The sequence below is a fragment of the Pseudonaja textilis genome, chromosome 7, assembly GCF_049901715.1.
Source record: "Pseudonaja textilis isolate UNSWEBS1 chromosome 7, rPseTex1.2, whole genome shotgun sequence".
Lineage (NCBI taxonomy): Eukaryota > Metazoa > Chordata > Lepidosauria > Squamata > Elapidae > Pseudonaja > Pseudonaja textilis.
The window spans coordinates 32,937,887-32,956,355 of NC_141996.1; the positions used below are offsets into that span (position 1 = coordinate 32,937,887).

The 18,469-nt window shown below is 33.2% G+C and overlaps 1 protein-coding gene across 27 annotated transcripts in view; it reads left to right on the plus strand.

The window, feature by feature from the left end:
- BBX (BBX high mobility group box domain containing) overlaps positions 1 to 18,161 on the plus strand; it is a 126,932-nt gene extending 108,771 nt beyond the window's left edge. For all 27 annotated transcript variants that reach the window (XM_026700799.2, XM_087937401.1, XM_087937398.1 and 24 more), the window contains 6 exons: positions 1,121 to 2,039; positions 3,531 to 3,669; positions 4,831 to 4,979; positions 6,720 to 6,839; positions 9,673 to 9,865; positions 13,345 to 18,161. In XM_026700799.2, coding sequence (XP_026556584.1) covers positions 1,121 to 2,039; positions 3,531 to 3,669; positions 4,831 to 4,979; positions 6,720 to 6,839; positions 9,673 to 9,865; positions 13,345 to 13,432 — 1,608 coding nt within the window. In that variant the 3' untranslated portion in view covers positions 13,433 to 18,161. The remainder of the gene's footprint in view (positions 1 to 1,120; positions 2,040 to 3,530; positions 3,670 to 4,830; positions 4,980 to 6,719; positions 6,840 to 9,672; positions 9,866 to 13,344) is intronic.
- The last annotated feature ends 308 nt before the right edge of the window (positions 18,162 to 18,469 follow it).

Consider the following 18,469-nt stretch of genomic DNA (forward strand, 5'->3'; position numbering starts at 1 on the left):
TTTTATGCTTTTATAAAAGCATTTTTAATATGAAACTCTAAAAGAATGTCAGCAAAGCTATCACTGCCATTTTATTAGCTTTACACCAATAAATTATTTTCTCTAAAGAAAAAAGCCAATTCTTTCTCAGTCCATTATATAAAATCTTTTTCCTTTAAGATAGTATTATTTAGCGTCCATCTCGATCTTTTTTTTTTTGTCCCTTCCATTTAATTGTCATTGGGTTATGGTCTGCCCAAGTACTTGTTTCAATATTTGTTTCTTGAATCTTAGATATTAATTCTGTTGAGATCCAAATCATATCTAATCTGGACCATGATAAATGTCTATTTGAATAGAAAGTGTATTGTTTAGTTTTAGCATTTCTTTCTCTCCATATATCCTTTAAGGTTAATTCGTCTCTCATTTTAAAAAAGGATTTAGGGAGAATCTTTCTATTTTGCTTTGTTGTTGTTCCACAATTCCACTGAAGTCTCCCATCATAATTATATAGGCATAGTCCAGTCCAGTTATTTTCATTTACACCAATAAATTATTATTATGCCCTTGATATTATTTTCTTTGGAATTGTTTAAAAAGCAACAACTTTGTAGATGAAACTGAGTCTAAAACTGACACGTTGGATCAGTTCCTGAAGTATAGCTGTTATTTAAAATCTCTTAAGTAGGGTTCCATGTGTATACAGTACAGAAATTAAAAGGTACTATGCAAGTACTCTAGATTTGATTATTATTTTTTTGAGAACTCGTACAGCTTAATTGAAATTGAAATAAGCTGTGTTTTCACCATGCCTTTCAATGATTTTACTACCAGGTTGCTTGGAGTACATAACTGAATGTAATGTGTTTACCATTGTAGACAATTTATTAGTCTAATATATACTTGTTCCAAAGTATTTGTATACAATTTGTATATTCCCAGCTTTCAAAGAGTTCAGTGCAGTCACCATGAAGACACAAAATTGTTTTTGTTAGATGTATCTTCCATGGTATATAGTATAAGAAATATAGAATGCACTGCTACTAAAATGAGTATACCAATGCTATAGTAATTTGTAGAACTGTTATGCAATCTTTAAAATTCCATAATAAAGAAGAATTAATATTGGACTTTGTTTCAGATGTGCCTTGCATCAGAGGAAGTAAAAGTGAGAGAACCTGAGAAGGCAAAAACTGAAACAGCCAGGATTGTCAAAACACTGGAATCATCTGAACAGATGAAAGTTGAAGATTCAGAGAAAACAAAAGTAAAAACAGAAAAATCTCAGAAATTGAAGGGACAAGAACATGAAAAGGCAAAGACTGGAGTTTTCGAAGAGGTAACAAGGTGTAAACATATTTCAGATCCAGCTTTGAACAGCATTACATTAGTTGGACATGACAGTGCAACAGCAAAAGATCCTGCATGCTGTTCCCATGAGCTGACATCAGTAGCTGACATCAGCACTTTAGGATTAAACAAACCAGAAAAACTGAAGAAGAAAAAGAAGAAAAATAAACTGGACCGGCAAGGACTTGAAAAATGTACTCCTAAAAAGACTTGCAAAAAAAGGCAGTCTTCCGAATCAGATATTGAGAGTGTCATTTATACTATTGAAGCAGTTGCAAAAGGGGACTGGGGGACAGAGAGACTTACAGAAATGTCCCATAAGAAAATTCGCCTTTCTTCTGCAGTGAAAGGCAATATTTTGGACACAAAGTCACCAAAGAAGAAAGTAAAATCAAAAGAAAAAAGAGCACTGAAAGAAAAATGTTTAGAGACCACCAAAGAAGCAAAGCCGCCTGATTTTTTTAGTGTTAAAGATAACAAGGATGTACCATGTGAAGTATCTGAAAACACAATATCAGATATCCTAACCCCAGCAGAGGATATAATATCACGCAGTTTACCAGATCAAGTAAAAATTGAGGACAGTGACTGTAATAAAAAGGCAGAAATTTGTGGGTCGAGAAAATCTGAAAGAGCTTGCAAAGGTGCACTATACAAAACACTGGTGTCAGAAGGCATGCTTACATCTCTGCGTTCCAATGTTGACAGAGGTATTTAGCTTTTCATATGTCCATCTCAAAATTTTAAAACCCACAAAATTATAATGAATTGTGTTTTTATGTTTCATTATTCATATAATTCCTTCTAGTCTTTGACAATAAGTCTGCTTTCAGTGAGCTTATTTCTAGAATATGTGTCAGTAATAATAGCAAATGGCTGCATATCTTCTCTCCATGTTTTAAATTACTTATTTATAACACTTTTAACGTGCCATGTGGTTCAAATGCAATGCAAAGGCTTTTTCCAGATGGGACAAAAAGAAGAGGCTAGCAAGTTCAAACTAAGATCTATCGAACAAATGATAAGCCATATTTTCCAAAATATTCAATCACCTTGGTGATACTTAAAGCCTAACTTCAAGAATTGGTATTTTAGGTGCATTGTTGTACATCATAGGTTTTACAGCAACCTCTAAAGCCATTTTATGTCATTGATAATATTGGGGAGTCTATCCTAATCTTCCCCACATATTTTGAAATTTTGTTAGAATGTAGCTAACCTTCATACCATAATGAATAATTGGTACTTCGAAGGGCTGTTCTTAATTCATATCCCAAATCTTCCTTCCACATTTTTAGATCTTAATTAGAAAAAAATCTTTCATACCATGGCTGTACCCCTCAAAACATTTGCTCTTATACATTTGCCGTTAGATAAATGATTGCTCATTGAGGCTGAACATTGTACTAATAAAAAAGAAAAACCAGCACCTACAACCATTGTGCAAGATATATAGATCATATGCAAAAATCTTCTAAGAATGCATTTATTTCTTCATTGCTTATAGTTGTAGCTCACTTTTTTCCTGTGGATTCATAGGATTCCAAGGTAGTTTTTCACCCAGAGATTAATCAGCCCTCAGCTTCAAGCAAACTGGGATCTGAATAAATGCTATGGCATGAAAAGATTTTTACATCCAATTATAAACAGTACTAGTTTATCATTTTCAATACATAGAGAGGAGAGTGTCTAAGTTAATACTCATTTTCCCTTTGTATATTTGTTTATGTGAGTCTCTTTGGAGCTCTTAGGAATATGTGCGGGGGGGGGGGGTGGATTTAAACATACATTTCCATTTTTAGCCTTAAGGATAGTAGCTGTCTGGTTGCTTAGTAAAACTTTATATGAAGGCTGTAAAATGCTAACAATATGAATTATTAAACAATGATTGCTATGGATGTATTTGTTATTTAAGCAGATTATTTTCCTCTTTCATTTCTTAATTCTAGGTTCATACTTACTAATTAACATTAAATTATACTACTTATATCAATTAATGGGGACTTGCTCAGAAATTGCCATATTAAATGATGATGTAATGCTTTTGTGAGTCCTAGGATAGTCTCTGATGAATACCTAGTGAGATGAATCAGTCATCCTACTTAGCAAAAAAGCAGTAATTTATGTTTCTAGTGTGTCTCTGTTACAAAGTTTCCCAGTAATTTCCATGCAATTTTTCTTTTTCCTACTCACTTTCTTAGGAAAACGAAGCTCAGGAAAAGGTGGCAACTCTGATCAGGAAGGATGCTGGAATGAAGAGACTTGGGCATTTTCCTTAAGTGGGGCAAGTGGGAACAAAAAGTTAAAAAGAAGTAAGCCAAAGGAAGACGTTGTTTTGGGGTAAGTGATATAATAAGTATGTAAGGGTACAAGTTACTTTCCAAATAGTTTGGTAATCATTATAAATGAAATATTTTGTTAAACAGATATCTTGTTCACTTTTTGTCACTTTTGTCAGTTTCTTTTTCAACTTCAAAAGGGGATATACGAATAGTAACAAACAAGGGTATAAACACACATAAACGCATGCATGAATGCATACATACATCCACCAATTGGTTCTTTAGCTTAGATTACATGTTGAATTTTGAATATTACACAATAAGCACAACAGTTACTGAGAAATGTACTTATATTGTCAAAGTTACATGTGAAAGACCTTTAGGAAAATCAGCCTATACTATCTGGATCATGATTTCTTTGATTTGCAAATTTTAGATTTGCAAAAATGATGTACAAAATTTAGATTTGAAGTCAAGTCAAACTATAGTGAACTGTTTTCAGTTATGTACATGTATACCCTATATACTCATGGATAAGTCAAGAATGTTATATCCCCAAAACTGTTTCACTTATCCCAATGGGCTTATCTGCAAATAATACTTTTTAAAAATACCCGTATTGACTCACAGATAAGCTGATCCTTTATTTTTTAACTAAAATACATGAAATGATTATAATAATTATTTGATTTATCACAAATTAAAATTTAAAAAATTGAGGCTAATCCAAGGTACCTTTTCCATGGCATTTTGATTAAAAATTCAAGGATCAAGTTATCTGCAAATGGGTTTATCTGCAAGTTTATATGGTACTTTAAAAGTGCAAGACATGAAAAATCATTTGTGTGCAGCCTATACATGCAAAACTGCCCTGTACAGGAGCAAATCATAATATTGTTTGATGAATACGTCACCTCATTGATTACCTATACATGGCTAAGAGAATACAGCCATACTGACCCTGCTAGATCTTTTGGTCACCTTTTATACTATTAAAATTGTATGCTTCGATGAGAGCTGGGAATTGCTCTTCTTTAATGGTTCTGCTTTTTCATGAGTGGATAGGGCCAGACTGTAGGAAAGAGAATTCAGGTTCTAGAAGATTCCAGCACTTGGGTCCTGAGGCTAGACCATTTCCCCTATTTTATTCAATATCTTAATAGTATCTTAAAAACTACATTAGTTTAATCTGTTTGGTTTTCTGTTTTCACATCTTTAGCTTAGCAAAACTTGAAGAAGAATTTGAGAAAAAGTTCAACAGCCTTCCTCAATACAGTCCCATTACATTTGATCGTAAAAATGCCTCTCTACCAAGAAAAAAGAAGAAAGTTGGCAGTTATGCTGTAGACCAAACAAAATCTAACAAAGGTAAGCACTTACAGCAATGCAAACACACTTGAAGCCACATTTTTAGATCAGAAGTGCTATTCTTTATTTATGCATGAAGATAAATGAAGGAATGTCAGAATTTTTGCATTCTTTTCCTATTTTTCCACTGACATTTCAGAGGGCTAGAAAAGACAAATCTAGAATCCAGGGCTGTTTTGTGTAATATATTTATGTTTTATAATTCATTACTGATACTTTTCAGAAAAACAGTTTGGTGGAGTGGTTAAAGTATCAGGCTAGAAACCAGGAGACTCTTAAGTTCTAGTCCTGTCTTGGGCATGAAGCAATGGGGTAACCTTGGGCCAGTCACTTTCTCTCAACCCTAGGAAAAAGGCAATGGCCAATGGAAAAAAAAACATGCCAAGAAAACTGCAGCCTCCAAGAATGGGACATAATTTAACATCAGGGGAAAAAAGTTTCTGCTCTTTAAATCCTAAAGTTGGGACCTTAAAAAAGCCTATTAGGAGTCCTTGAATCTTCATCTCTCTTTTGTGTTTTTATTTGTGTGTGTGAAGCATTAGCCAATTAGGACATATGAGGATTCATGAAATAACACTATACAGTGTTAGCCCTGTGAAATATAATCTAGCAAAAGTTAATCAAGATTGCACATGATACCTGTAGAACTAGAGATTCATCCACCCCAGAGATCAGTAATGCTGCTGAGTCAAAGCTTTCCTACCAATCAGTTAGAAGTTATATTTGTTCACTCCTTTTCTCATACAGATTGTAAACAAATTGGTTAACTAAGCTATTTTTAATGTTGCTTCAGTATTAAATACATTGCTTCATATGATATTTAATATGTTACAATACTTTACTGTTGCCAAGCGATGTCACTGCAGCTAAATTACTTCTATTATTACTCATAAATGAGCTTTTTTCTCTACAAGTATAATTGAAAGCATTCTTCTCAGGGAGGAAACCAGTTATTTAATGTTACTTAAGTAGAGATACCCATAAGAAAAATACTGAAAATAAAACAAATTAGTAAATAATTCAACTTGAAGAATTCTAATACAGTGGCTTGTGTGAAAACAATCCAATTTAGTTAAGGTTAAGTTACTTTATTTGCTTTTTATGGGATGAAACAGTGAATCAACATTTGAAATATTGTTCCTATGAGTCTTTGTCTTACAACCACTCTTGGAATCAGAATTTCCATTGCTAAGCACTATGATTGTTCACTGAGTCATGCCCGATTTTATGACTTTTTGTTGCTAAGCAAATCACCGCAGTTATTACACTAATCACATGGTAAGTGAATCTGACTTTCTCCATTGAATTTCCCTGTCAGATGCCTTCTCACACATTACCAGTGGGAGGACCAGTTATAAGTCACTTTTTTAGTGTCATCAAAACTTTGAATGTCATTAAACAAACGGTCATAAATAGAGGAGTACCTATAATTTTAAAAATATATCAAAAGTGTTATAGAATAATAGCATTGCTAATAATGTGTTCATTGCTGTCCAGTTCCAGTGTGCAGATAAAAACTTTGAATGAAATAACTAAATACTGTAGTGACTCTTTTAAGTCTTATTGAAACTACAGTAGATAGATTTTTCCTTAGCTTCTTCCATTTATTTAGAATTTTTTACAAGATCTGTATAGAATATTTTCCTAACAGTCAAGTAGCTTCTCCATTGCAACCTAATTCTAGCACCAATGAGGTGTTAGGGAAAAATAACAGCTCTAACGTTCTTCTAAATATTCCAGAGTCTGTGGTAATACAAGAACCTTTGGTTGGAAGTCAGAAGAGAAAAGCAAGGAAAACCAAGATCACACATCTTGTCCGGACAGCAGATGGTCGAGTTTCACCAGCAGGGCAAGGTCTGGGTAAGTACTAGTATATGACTGATTTTCTTTGGCTACTACTACAAATTCATTCATTACTCAAATTTCTCTGTGAGTTCCAGGAATCATAGAAACACAAAAGAAAACGCAAAAATGTAGATTTGCAAGCTATTAGTTGTTTAAAAAGCCTGGTACAAGTGAATATATATTGTGTTATTAGTGTTACACAGTTTCAGAATGAAGTGTTGTGTAAAGAATTTAAAAAAATCACATATACTTAAGAAAGAACTTGAAAACAATGCCCATGACCATTCCTAATTTGCCCCAATTTTTTTTATCAAAATGTCCAGATTTCTGGTACAAAGATTTCTTGAATTATAATTTTTGGGATTGTGTCAGTATTTTAAAAGTCTAAAAAGAAATGAACCTATCCTGAATTAATCTAAGTTCATTGAATTTATACCTAATTACTCGATCAATGTACATCAAGAAAACTATAAAACTCGATCAATGTACATCAAGAAAACTATACATAATGAATCATGTAATATTTTATGTCTTGTGACTAGATAGTATAACTACTTAGCATAGAGTGGGTTCATCTTGTAGCAACTATATGAACAAATGCCCGCTATGGTTCCCTTCCTTCAGTAATAAAATCAATCCAAGGACATTTTGGTAATCTCTTTGATCTCCTTCATCCAACATATCTATTGTTTTCCTCTTATATTTACCTCAATCTTACCAGGCATAATCATTCTTTTCTAACCCATCATATACTTGTGTTGCATGCACAACATTTAGTAAGTGCTGCCAGTTATCCCAGAGTGATATTGGAAGGGGCTTGCCTTGGTGAGTAGTAAGGAAGAGAGGCAACTGTTATGTTTTCACACTTGTCAAATGTTCTGGCAATGCCAGAAGGGAAGCATTCCTGACTTCCTCACAACCACATTAAGAATTTACAACCACAGTTTACCTGTATAGGATACTGTCCTCCATCGGCCTTGTTGGCAAGCATCCCTGACCAAAACTTCTCCCAGACCGAGTATCTCCATTGGAAACAATGCTAAATCCACCCAGCTTCAGAAGTATTTCAGCCAGCACTAGCAAAGAAAGATGAGAGCAGCTTTCTCTTCCTCAGCACTGACCTGAAGCAGTTGAAAGAAAATTGATAGAGCGATTCACACTGCCTTCATGGCCCAAATTCCTTTTTTAAAATAAATTTAGCTCATTTCAAACATCAATACTTTATTTCCTAGCACTCTGCCCATACTTATCTATCACTGAATCGCAGAAATAAAACTTGTCTACTAACTTGATTTCTTCATTGTCACTTCTACATTAAATAAACATACTTTGCCTTCATATTACGTTGGATTATTTTTTACTTTTCATTTATATATTCATATTAAGCTTTGACTTTTAGGGTAGGATGGCAGACTAAGCATGACTTTGCTTTTTGTGGAACTAATGAATGTGGTCAAATAGGACCCCGTGAAGGGATTAGCTCCTCAGAACTCTTCTCTGGACTAAGAAAACAAGGATCACCAATGTTGACCCCTTCTGAAGAGGTTGCAAAACAGCATTTTCCAGCGGATTTGAGAGGTCTGGGGGACTCAGCATCTTTTAAAGAGGCACTATGTTTGCCTACTTCCTGTCTTAATTACTTTAGGACTCTTATTGTTGATTTCTATGGAGCTAATATCCTTCCAAAAGACAAGTTGTATTACAAGAAAATGTCCTGAAATATACAAATTGTATAACGAAGGAATGGTTAGAACAGAGGAAAGTTAATATTTTGGAATGGTCAAAATCCTGATCATAATCCTATAGAAAACTTGTAGAAGGGTCTGAAGTAAGCTGTTCAAGCAAGGAAGCCTACTAACAACAACATCCCTGAATTGAAGCTGTTTTATAAAGAGGAATGGACTAAAATTCTTCCAAGCCAATGTGCAAGAGTGAGAAAACAGTTATTGGAAATGTTTAGTGCAGTTGTTGATGCCCAGGCAGGGTGAAAGCGAAGACTCACAAACTTTTACCACTTTCTTTGGGATATCTTGAACATTTTTTTCTAGTAGCTAGTTGCATCATTTCCTTCTGGAATGTTTTTCTACTTAAGTTTGCAGTGTCTCTTTAGTTCTGCGAGGGTTCTATTTTTCATAAGATAGGCATACTAAATTAGTTCCTTGCATTATTTTATACACGTATTATATTAACTACTTGCTTTAATACTTTCAATTTGACATGGATGATGCACCCGTTACAATTGGCCATAGAGTTCCTCAGTATTTTCCACCATTGTATCTATACTTATCCATTATCTTGTACAAGATTAATATTTTTGTACTTCCCTTGATTCTAATGCTGTATTTATGATTCTGTCTTTTATTGGATGCATTGTTCTTTTCAGTATTTTTGTTGCTTCATACTTCATTTTGGTTTATGGTATATCTAATAGTCATCTGAACTAATGTGGCCAGTGCTAGTCCACTTAAATTTATATTTCAAAAGTATATGTTTCACTTTTCTTATAATAATGCTGAAATGGCTTAGCAAAAGAATAAAGTACCACATTAAGACTTGTTTAAAATGTGGTACAATGCACACAATTTAAAACATTTTGTAATATACTAAAGACTATAGAAAGTAGCACAATCTCAAGGTAAGCATTAGAAGAACAGAAGTTCTCCTATATTTTCTTCAATGGACAGTGAATGGCGAATTGATTGGCTGGATTTGTTTTTATGTTGTATGTCTCCATATTGGTTTGATTATAAAGAAGAAAACCCCCCGAATAAGGCTTTATTTTTTTCATCTCAGTGTAAAGAAGATTGGATTCTGTTAAAACAACATTTGCTATTTTGCTTCTTTTTAGAAGAGAAACCAAAAGGGCAACTGCAGAATACTCTACAGAGAACATTAAATACAGGGATGGAATGCAGTAAGGAATCCTTGCTAAACAATGATCTGGCAGAAAATCATAGTATGACATCAGACATGCCATCTGTATCTGCATTCTTCAGTCTAGCTGCCTTAGCAGAGGTAGCGGCAATGGAAAATGTGCACAGGTAAGTACTAGTTAAAAGAAACTTTAACCTTTTTATATCTGTAGTTGTGCCTAAAATTAGGCACTCAGACCAAGATATATTTACTTGACTCTCATGAAGCATTTTAGCTAGACATTCCATATATACAGACATCATTTGGTAACTATGATATCATTAATTTTTTTACCATCTTGTTCCCATAAGGGGAAAATATCTCTCTCTTTACCGTGCTACAGCACTTGCAATTCTTAAAAGCCAGTCTGTGCACCTAGGAACGACCTGGAATGTAGAGTGCAGTGGGAAGGTGACATTTTCTTGCACTAATTGCCTTGTCCAATAGTTTGATTGCATATATTATTTTCTATGAACATTGATATAATAGAATGATGTGGGTGTGCATTGTTAAGTCATATTAGTTTAAACTCACACCCACCCTTTTTCAAAAAAAAAATGTAGAATTTGCAAAATTTTACCTGTTTTCAGCACCAAAATATTGAAATGAAAGTTTATGTCTATGCCTATTTAAATGTTATGGTGATACATATGTTTGCATACATAAATGTACATTTTCAGAAACTGATTTTGTACCTTTTTTTGTTTACCACAAAAGGGTTTTTTTTAAAAAAACAGTACAATATTGTGTATCCTTTAATCACAAAGATAGCATTTTGAAATGTGATTTGTGTGTCAGTAATACAATTATTGAACTTAGAGCATCAATTTAATTTCAGTTAGTGTTTTCTCATATACTGAGAAGGAGTGACAGAGGTGATAAAAAAGTGTTCTACTGGCTGTGCTAATAGGTCAGCCAAAGCAACACCTTTGTGTCAACAAAATCATTCAGCACTTTTGTTTTATTCTTATTTTTGCTAGTTTTTAACCTCCTTTTTGCATTAAACATTGGAGCATTATTTCATTGCATTTTAATTTTCACCAGAATGGAATTTTGAACAAATGTTTGGGAAATGATTATAATGATATTCAAAATGCAAACCTTATTTCCCATGCCAATGGAAATAAGAATGACTGTAAAGTATTTGACCACTATATTTGTGTTAAGAATTGTGTTAATGGGGTTCCTGAAACCCAATGTGTATATATTCAAGATTTTCTGTTTTAAATTTAGAATTTGGCTTAAATTCAATTCCCATTTTAAAGGGGGAATCAAAAGATGAAAAAATAAGATCAAAGTTATGAAAATGGCTTCTTAAAAGTATGCCAGCTTTTACAAAGATTTGGTGCCTTCCCAAAGTATAGGATTAGCATACTCTTTCTACTTTCTTACAACTATATATGGATGTGTATATATAAATTCCCAAATCTATTCCAAAAGAAATGCAAATCTTTCTCTGTTTACCACAGTAAGCAAATTGAGAATACAAAATATTCTTCCAAAAGATTTTATCTGCCAAGCATATGTATTTGCCAATTTCTGAAAGTTTTGTCCTGGAGACATTACATGTCTGATTAGAACAATGGCAGACATCTTCTGGAATGAACTAAACACCAGGGACTCCCAGAGCATGTTAGCACCCAAGGCCAGACAGAAATTAAGACTCTGTCAGGAAACAGGTTCCAATACACAAGAACACAAGATACTTTAATGTAGAAAGCAAGTTCTGAATTTATGTTTTAGAGCATTTATTCAGTAGAGATGACATAGAGTTTCTGTGTTACATTTTAGTATCCTAATACTTGGAATTTAATGTAGAAGATGAGGATTTCCCTGAAAATACTTCACAAAAACTTAATTGCCTATGTAGGACCAGTTCATGTGAAATATGAGGAAAGAAATAGAAGTGTTGAGTATTGTTAGAACAATAAACAAAATTGTGCACAGTGATTTCTCAGTTTATCTTTCTCTAGAATACATGAGCGTGAGTGACACAAATAAGTTACGGTTTTTAGTTGGACAGATATTTTTGGTTCTCTGGAAAATTATTATTAAAAACCCCTAAGGCTCAAGAGTTTCATATGCATGGGCCTTGTGATATATGGGTGAGACACTATGTTAGAAATTTGAACCAGGCCACCCCACAATGGTTAGGTTTCATTGAAACTATTGCTAAGGAAACTTAATTGTAATAAAGCTTACTCTCCTGGCTACCATTATGACATTATTCCTGTATTATTCTTTACAATATTATATGCACATATCAGACATTTTCAAATTGCAGTAGCAGCTTTCCAACAAAAGGAGAAGGAAAACAGAAAGAGTATTGTGAAAAGTATTCTGTATAACTATATTGGAAAAAAAGATTTAAATAAGCATGCAAGGAAAGTAATCTAACACCCTCCTTGTGTGATTGGAATACATTTATGAATAGTGGAGGGAAGATTGTAGTAGGATTCTGTACAATATTTAGCAGCCAGCATACCTCTTTCCTTTTCTCAAGATTGGAAACGCCCAGGAAAAGAATTCAGCAATTGTTCAAGGGATTCTACGATCTGTAGGAGAGCTTCAGCTTTTAGAAAATAAAACACTTTATATATTCAACCTTTGAAAAATTAAAAAAAAACTTGTTGTTTTTATAAAGGCAATTATGTAAGAATTAAGAACAGGAAATTTCTAACTACAGTGGAGTAAATTGGCCTTGATTTTCATATAGCAAAAACTGTTCCTGATAACTTGCCCAAGCAGTTCAGCTTCCTGATTTAAAAAAAGCAGCACTCTGAGAGTTCTGTTGTTACTGAACTTTTAGGGAAACCGTTTGAAAGAGGAAATAAAAGCTAAGGAGCTGTTTTCCAAATACTGCTTCTAGTTGTCTGTATTCTATGTAAGCTGTACATTGTAAGAAAAATCTCAGATGTATTGTCTAATACATTCACTATTGAAGTGCCTTTTCTGTTCTTTCCCTTCTACTAGTGTAATCACTTCCTTGATGCATTATTATCACTAAACTGAGGAGTGGGTTTATTAATATGATTAGTAGGAGCTAGTGTGGATGTAATATAAATGTGAAGGCAGATCTCCAGTGGTAGAAGCCCTCTTTCTTACTTCCCAGTATGTTAACAGTATTTCATCTGAACATTGTAGTTATTATTTTTTACTAAGAGATTGTCTTCTTTTCTTCAACAAAGCATCTATAACTCAAAAGTTGTAACATTTTAACAGGTTTACTTTACTCTTACTAGATGATTTAATTGGCACTTTGAATATAATTGATTATACAGTGACATCTTACTATAACATATTAATTGGAAGAAAAATTGTTGAATCTAAGAGTAGGGCATTGTATATATTTAATCATTTGTGTGATGATCTAATTACAGAAATGGCACAAATTACATCATTTGTGTAATTTACAATTTACATAATATGCAAATATTTTTCATCATCACAAAAAATGGCATAAATCACTGTCAAAATTTAGTCTGCTGCATATAAAAATTCATTGTATCAAACTCCAGTAAAACAAGCTTTTGCTATATTTTATGTTCAGGGTTTTAAAAAATGGTATGTTTTCTAAGTTAACATTACATCTATTCTTCCTTTGTAGGAATCAGAGAACAGCCCCTCTTCCCTGTGATGGACAGCCAAAAGAAATGTCTCAGGCTCCAGTGCTTATTTCCTGTGCTGACCAGTGAAGCTCTACCCTTTTGTAAAACATTGTGCTTTACCTAATATTCTAGCCTTGTCTTTACCAATGGATGGTAGTCAGTCCATGTGATGGAGGAACTCATAGACTGAAAATGAGTGGTTCATGTTCAGTGTGGCACAGATTTCACTTGTAGCTTGATCCAGGTCCCTTTAGCTTGAGCCTAAAATGTACTATGAGAGTGATATTATTTTTCTCTTATGGAACAGAAATGAAATATCCTGGAGCTTTGCTTTCTAGTGAAGGTTTTTAAAGTGGTAAATTCAGTTACATGAAGAAGGCAAACTTTACTGTAGCTCACACAGCACCTGTTCTGTCAAAAGTAGTTCTTATGAAGTCTAGCTACTTTAAACAAAAGTACAGCGAAAGAAAAGAGAAAAGAAAGAAAGAAAAGAAAGAAAGAAAAGAAAAAGAACTGATACACTGCACTAGTTACTAGATAATCTTAGTCCTTTTTACATGAACATTTTAAGTTCTCGGGTGGTTTATATAATAGGTTATGCCTACATTTATATTTAAAAGTGAATTTAACCTGTTTGTAGACTCCAAGAACGCATGGGAGGTGTACTGTTGTTTGAGGTCTATGTGCGGCCATGCGGCCAAGAAGTTCTGCACTTTTCTGAATTTGCCTCCAGGGTGATAGAATTTTTGGCAAAAAAATATTGACAGGCTTTAATGTGCTTTTTTTAAATTAAGCATAGAATAATGAAGATTTACATTTAAAGCAAAGGTCTGGCATACAGATAAGAGCAGTGATTACAGATTACTGGTTTGAATTTCAAGCCTTGAAAATTTCATTTATTTTTGGACAGAAATTCAGAATGACAAAGTTTAAAGCAGTGAAATGGGGAAATACTATTAATATATTGTTCAGAAGTGACCTTAGTACTACTTCAACTCCTTTGGGGAAAAATCTTTTCAGTTGACATATACACTGATGAATATATTTTACATTTTATGAACACTGGAATTGTCATAAATACTATGCACAGTCTGAATTGGCTTCATCAGTTTATGAAGTGCCAGTGGTAGTTTGGGATGGTAAAGTGCTGAGTATAGTATAAGTAGATGATGACTGAAGAATAATGTTACAGAATTTAGGCCATCAAACAGACCATTTTTCAATTTGTGTTATCTTTATTCTGTGTTGCATCCCCTTTCTCCATCTCTACATCTCTTGCCAGAGTAGGTTCCAGAGTTTATATAATTATTATTATTTTATGGCATTTCTTAATTACTTTATATATGCCAGTTTGCTGTCATTCAACACAACATACAGCAGCATCTATACAGATTCCTTTTTAAAAAAGACACCCTAAATTGGCTGCATGATATGAAATAATTGATAGATAGTACTTTAATTTTTGTCCAAGGTCCCAAGTACAGTAATTCTGCTGTAACATCAAGTAGGAGAATTTGGCATCTGTGTACACAATTTTCCATCTGTCTAGGGATGCACAAATGGAAGTCTCCTTCCACATGTATACAGACCCTGACTGGATCAGGGCAACAATATTCCTAGCAGCAACATTTTATTTTTCATACAAATTTGACAGGAAATTTACACATTAATACAGGGTACTTCTTCCACAGCACAAGAAATTTCCCTATTTTGATTTGCATCATAGCACAAAGATTTAACCAAATGCTATTGATCAGACCCCAGCAATAATTTTCTATGAGTCTTGTCTCTGGTGGAATTTTGTGGTATTGTTTAGTTCAGTGAGACCCTTTTATATTAATTAGGTCTCTCTATGAGCGTTTTCACAGTGTTATCAGGCCTTCTTCATTTGTATGTGACAAAATTTAGAGAATATGGGGTTTTTTCCCCCCCTTTTTTTGTAATTGGATTTAACAGCCATACAAAAAGTGACTCTTAAAATTTGCTTGGCTTAGCCTTTTATTATTCTAATCAGTGCATGTCTTTTCAGGGTCTGAACCAGGAACAACAAGCAGATCGTATGCTTTGTAATAATTGATAACAAAAATTGTCACTTATGTAAAAAGAAGGAAAACTCAAAGTTACAAATATTAAAGAAAAAGGAGAATAAAAAACAGTTTCAACAGGCATGAGAAAACAAAAACTTTTAGAAAATTCAGGTAGAAGAAACTTCCACATGCTGCTGTAACATGTGGAGCTATTTTAATAGTTCAATTTTGTTAATGTTTTCTAAATTATTTTAACAAAATAGAATGCTGCCATCATGCCATACCGTTGAGCATATATTGTGGTAGCTAAAGGAATATATGACCATGTACTAGCTATGGCTCAAATATGTTAGTAGCTGAAATCCAAATATCTTACTCTTCATCTTTACAGTGGGTACTAACATACACATTCTATTGAATCCATTAGAATAACTACATTTTGCAAAAGTACATCATCTATATTTCATTTTAAATTTCTATTTGGTTCCTAAAATATTTCTTTGTATGAATGGTACCTTTATAAAAATGTGGAAAATTAGCTTTTTCTAAGTAAATTAATACCTTGATTACCTTTCTTTCCAAAACTTTGTTGACTATCCCTAAGATAAGGGACTGAATATGGGTCAATTTACTGAACATGAGTGTTTTCTGATGCTAATAAACTTTTCTGTAGATATGCTTAATTTTTAAGCGATTAGGCACCAAGAGTAGCAGAAATCCTGCAAAGCTTTATAGTTCGTTAGGAGCACAACACCACTTGGAAGATTCTCTGCAGCATCCACATTGGAATGTAGGTATTGCACAGCTTCCATTCATTCCAGCGGGGGTTCTGCAAAAGAATAGCCAGATAAATTGTGCCCTATGATTCCTTTCTTTTGTTGTTGAATGACGTCTTAATTTTAGAGACTTGCTGAATTTATTAGAATGGGGATCCCTGATTTCAGAAAGAAAGAGCATTTGTTAGCACAAAAAAATGCAAAACCAACAATGTATTGTTAAATTGCTGTTTTATTTTTTATTGATTTGTGTGTTTTTTTTAAAGAAATTTCATTTCTGTGATACGTATTTTCATATATCAGCAATGTCACTATCAAACTTATGTCCATGAATTCATTTTGAGCAAGAAATGTTGCACCTTAACTATTTCAAAAAACCAAAATATTATGTTCTCTACTGTTTATTCCAGAATGTTGTATTATAGTTTATCAAACCCATTCTAATTTAGCAAAGTTATCAGTATTTATGCATTTAACAATATCCTCTAGGTCTAAACCTGTATATGTGTTTTTTTTCTTTTACAAACAAAATTTAAATAAGATAAACAACATATTCTACTCTCCTCTGTGTTCTCTTTCTGAAGATGAGATATTTTCTAAATATAAAATTTAGCACTGCCCAGTTTTCTTTATGGTAGTTTATTTATTTAGTGATTTTTGATTTCACCTACTTCTGAGATATACACATAGTAGCTGATATTGCAAGCATAGATTCAGCTGGGAGGATACTGTAATGTCATTTTCATGTAATTGTGTTAGTACTGTATTAGAAGGTGGGATGGGAAATGAGTTCTGCAAAGTATTTAATATGTGCATTAGATTTTGATTCTCCTGTTAGGGTGTTTTCCAGATTCAAGACCAAAACTAATGTAAAATCTTGTGGAGCTTATATCATGCTGTTGTACTTAATGACAGTATTTTTCTCTGGATTGTACTGTGATGCCAGAAATAGGATATATTTATTTACAAAGATATAGTGTGCTTTTTACTAATACAATATCTAAAAGTTACAAGCAAAGCAGTTCTTTTTTTTTCTCACCTGCAATTCAATCTGTGTCATACAAAGCAAACTAAAATATTGTGAATTTCACTATTTTTTCCTAGATAACCTCTATTGCATAAATGTAGCTGCTAATCACTTATCATTTGTTGACTCTACATATTCACTTGCAAACTCAGAAGAGTTGGATAGTGGGACATCACAAGGATAACATAAATGGGATGAGTAAAGTCTAATATATAAAAAAGAGATATACCCCTGAGGAACAGTTCAGTCAGCTTTTAAAACACATATACAGTCATTACAACTTTATCTCCATATAGTGCTTAGTACTTCCCAATAGGGGAAGGAACAGCATTTGTTGAATTTGTACATAAGGAAGGATGGGAATATCTGCAAACCTTCTACATTATCTGGTTTCAAGATGAGGCCAGAAGTGCACAGAACATTCACATTGATAGGCTTGGAATATTCCATGTGCACGGTAACTATTACTGAAGATCTGGAGATAGTGGCAGAATGAGGATAAAAATATAGCATGATGTCTGGAGTGAGGAACTGTGCAATAACTTACTTTTTCAGATTATACCCAGAAAACCTAATAGTTCCCTGAATAATGACTACAAAACTCAAAAATTGAGTTCTTGTAGGCAATTATCATTTGATTCTCAGTGATACATGTTTTTTAGTCATCAATGAGACTGGAAAAGCTCTGAACCTTAGTAAAAAGCTTGAATGCTTTGCAAGATCGATTCATGTTCAATGATTATATAAAATGTATGCTGAAAGAAACAGTTATGTGATGAGAGTTAATCAAAGCATAAGAATAGGGCATTAACATCACATGATTTCACTGGGGGGGGTGGCTTTTGTTTTTGAAGGAAAATTGTAGTAAAGTCTATAATGATAATTGAGTTTGCCTTGTACCAATGTATATTTATGCCTCTCAGCTGCACTGTATTCTACAACTAATTCTGATGCTACCTCTATTAAAACTATTTCAGTTGATTTCATTTATTTTCACAATTCCTCATGAAGTCTTTTTAAGTTAATAGATGACTACTTGGGACCACACACAAATACAGCAGTTTTCAGCAATGTAAATCTTTATGACCCACAATAATTCTATCATTGTAATATCCTTATGGCAGGTATTATAATTTTATATTATCATTAAATTTTGGTATACATTTTAAGTCCAAATTGTAAACATATATACATACAAATATATTGCACAAAACATTTGTACTAAATGTTTTTCATAGAAAGTTCTGAACAGTTTTGCTTTTTACATAATATACCTAAAATGTAAACACACAAA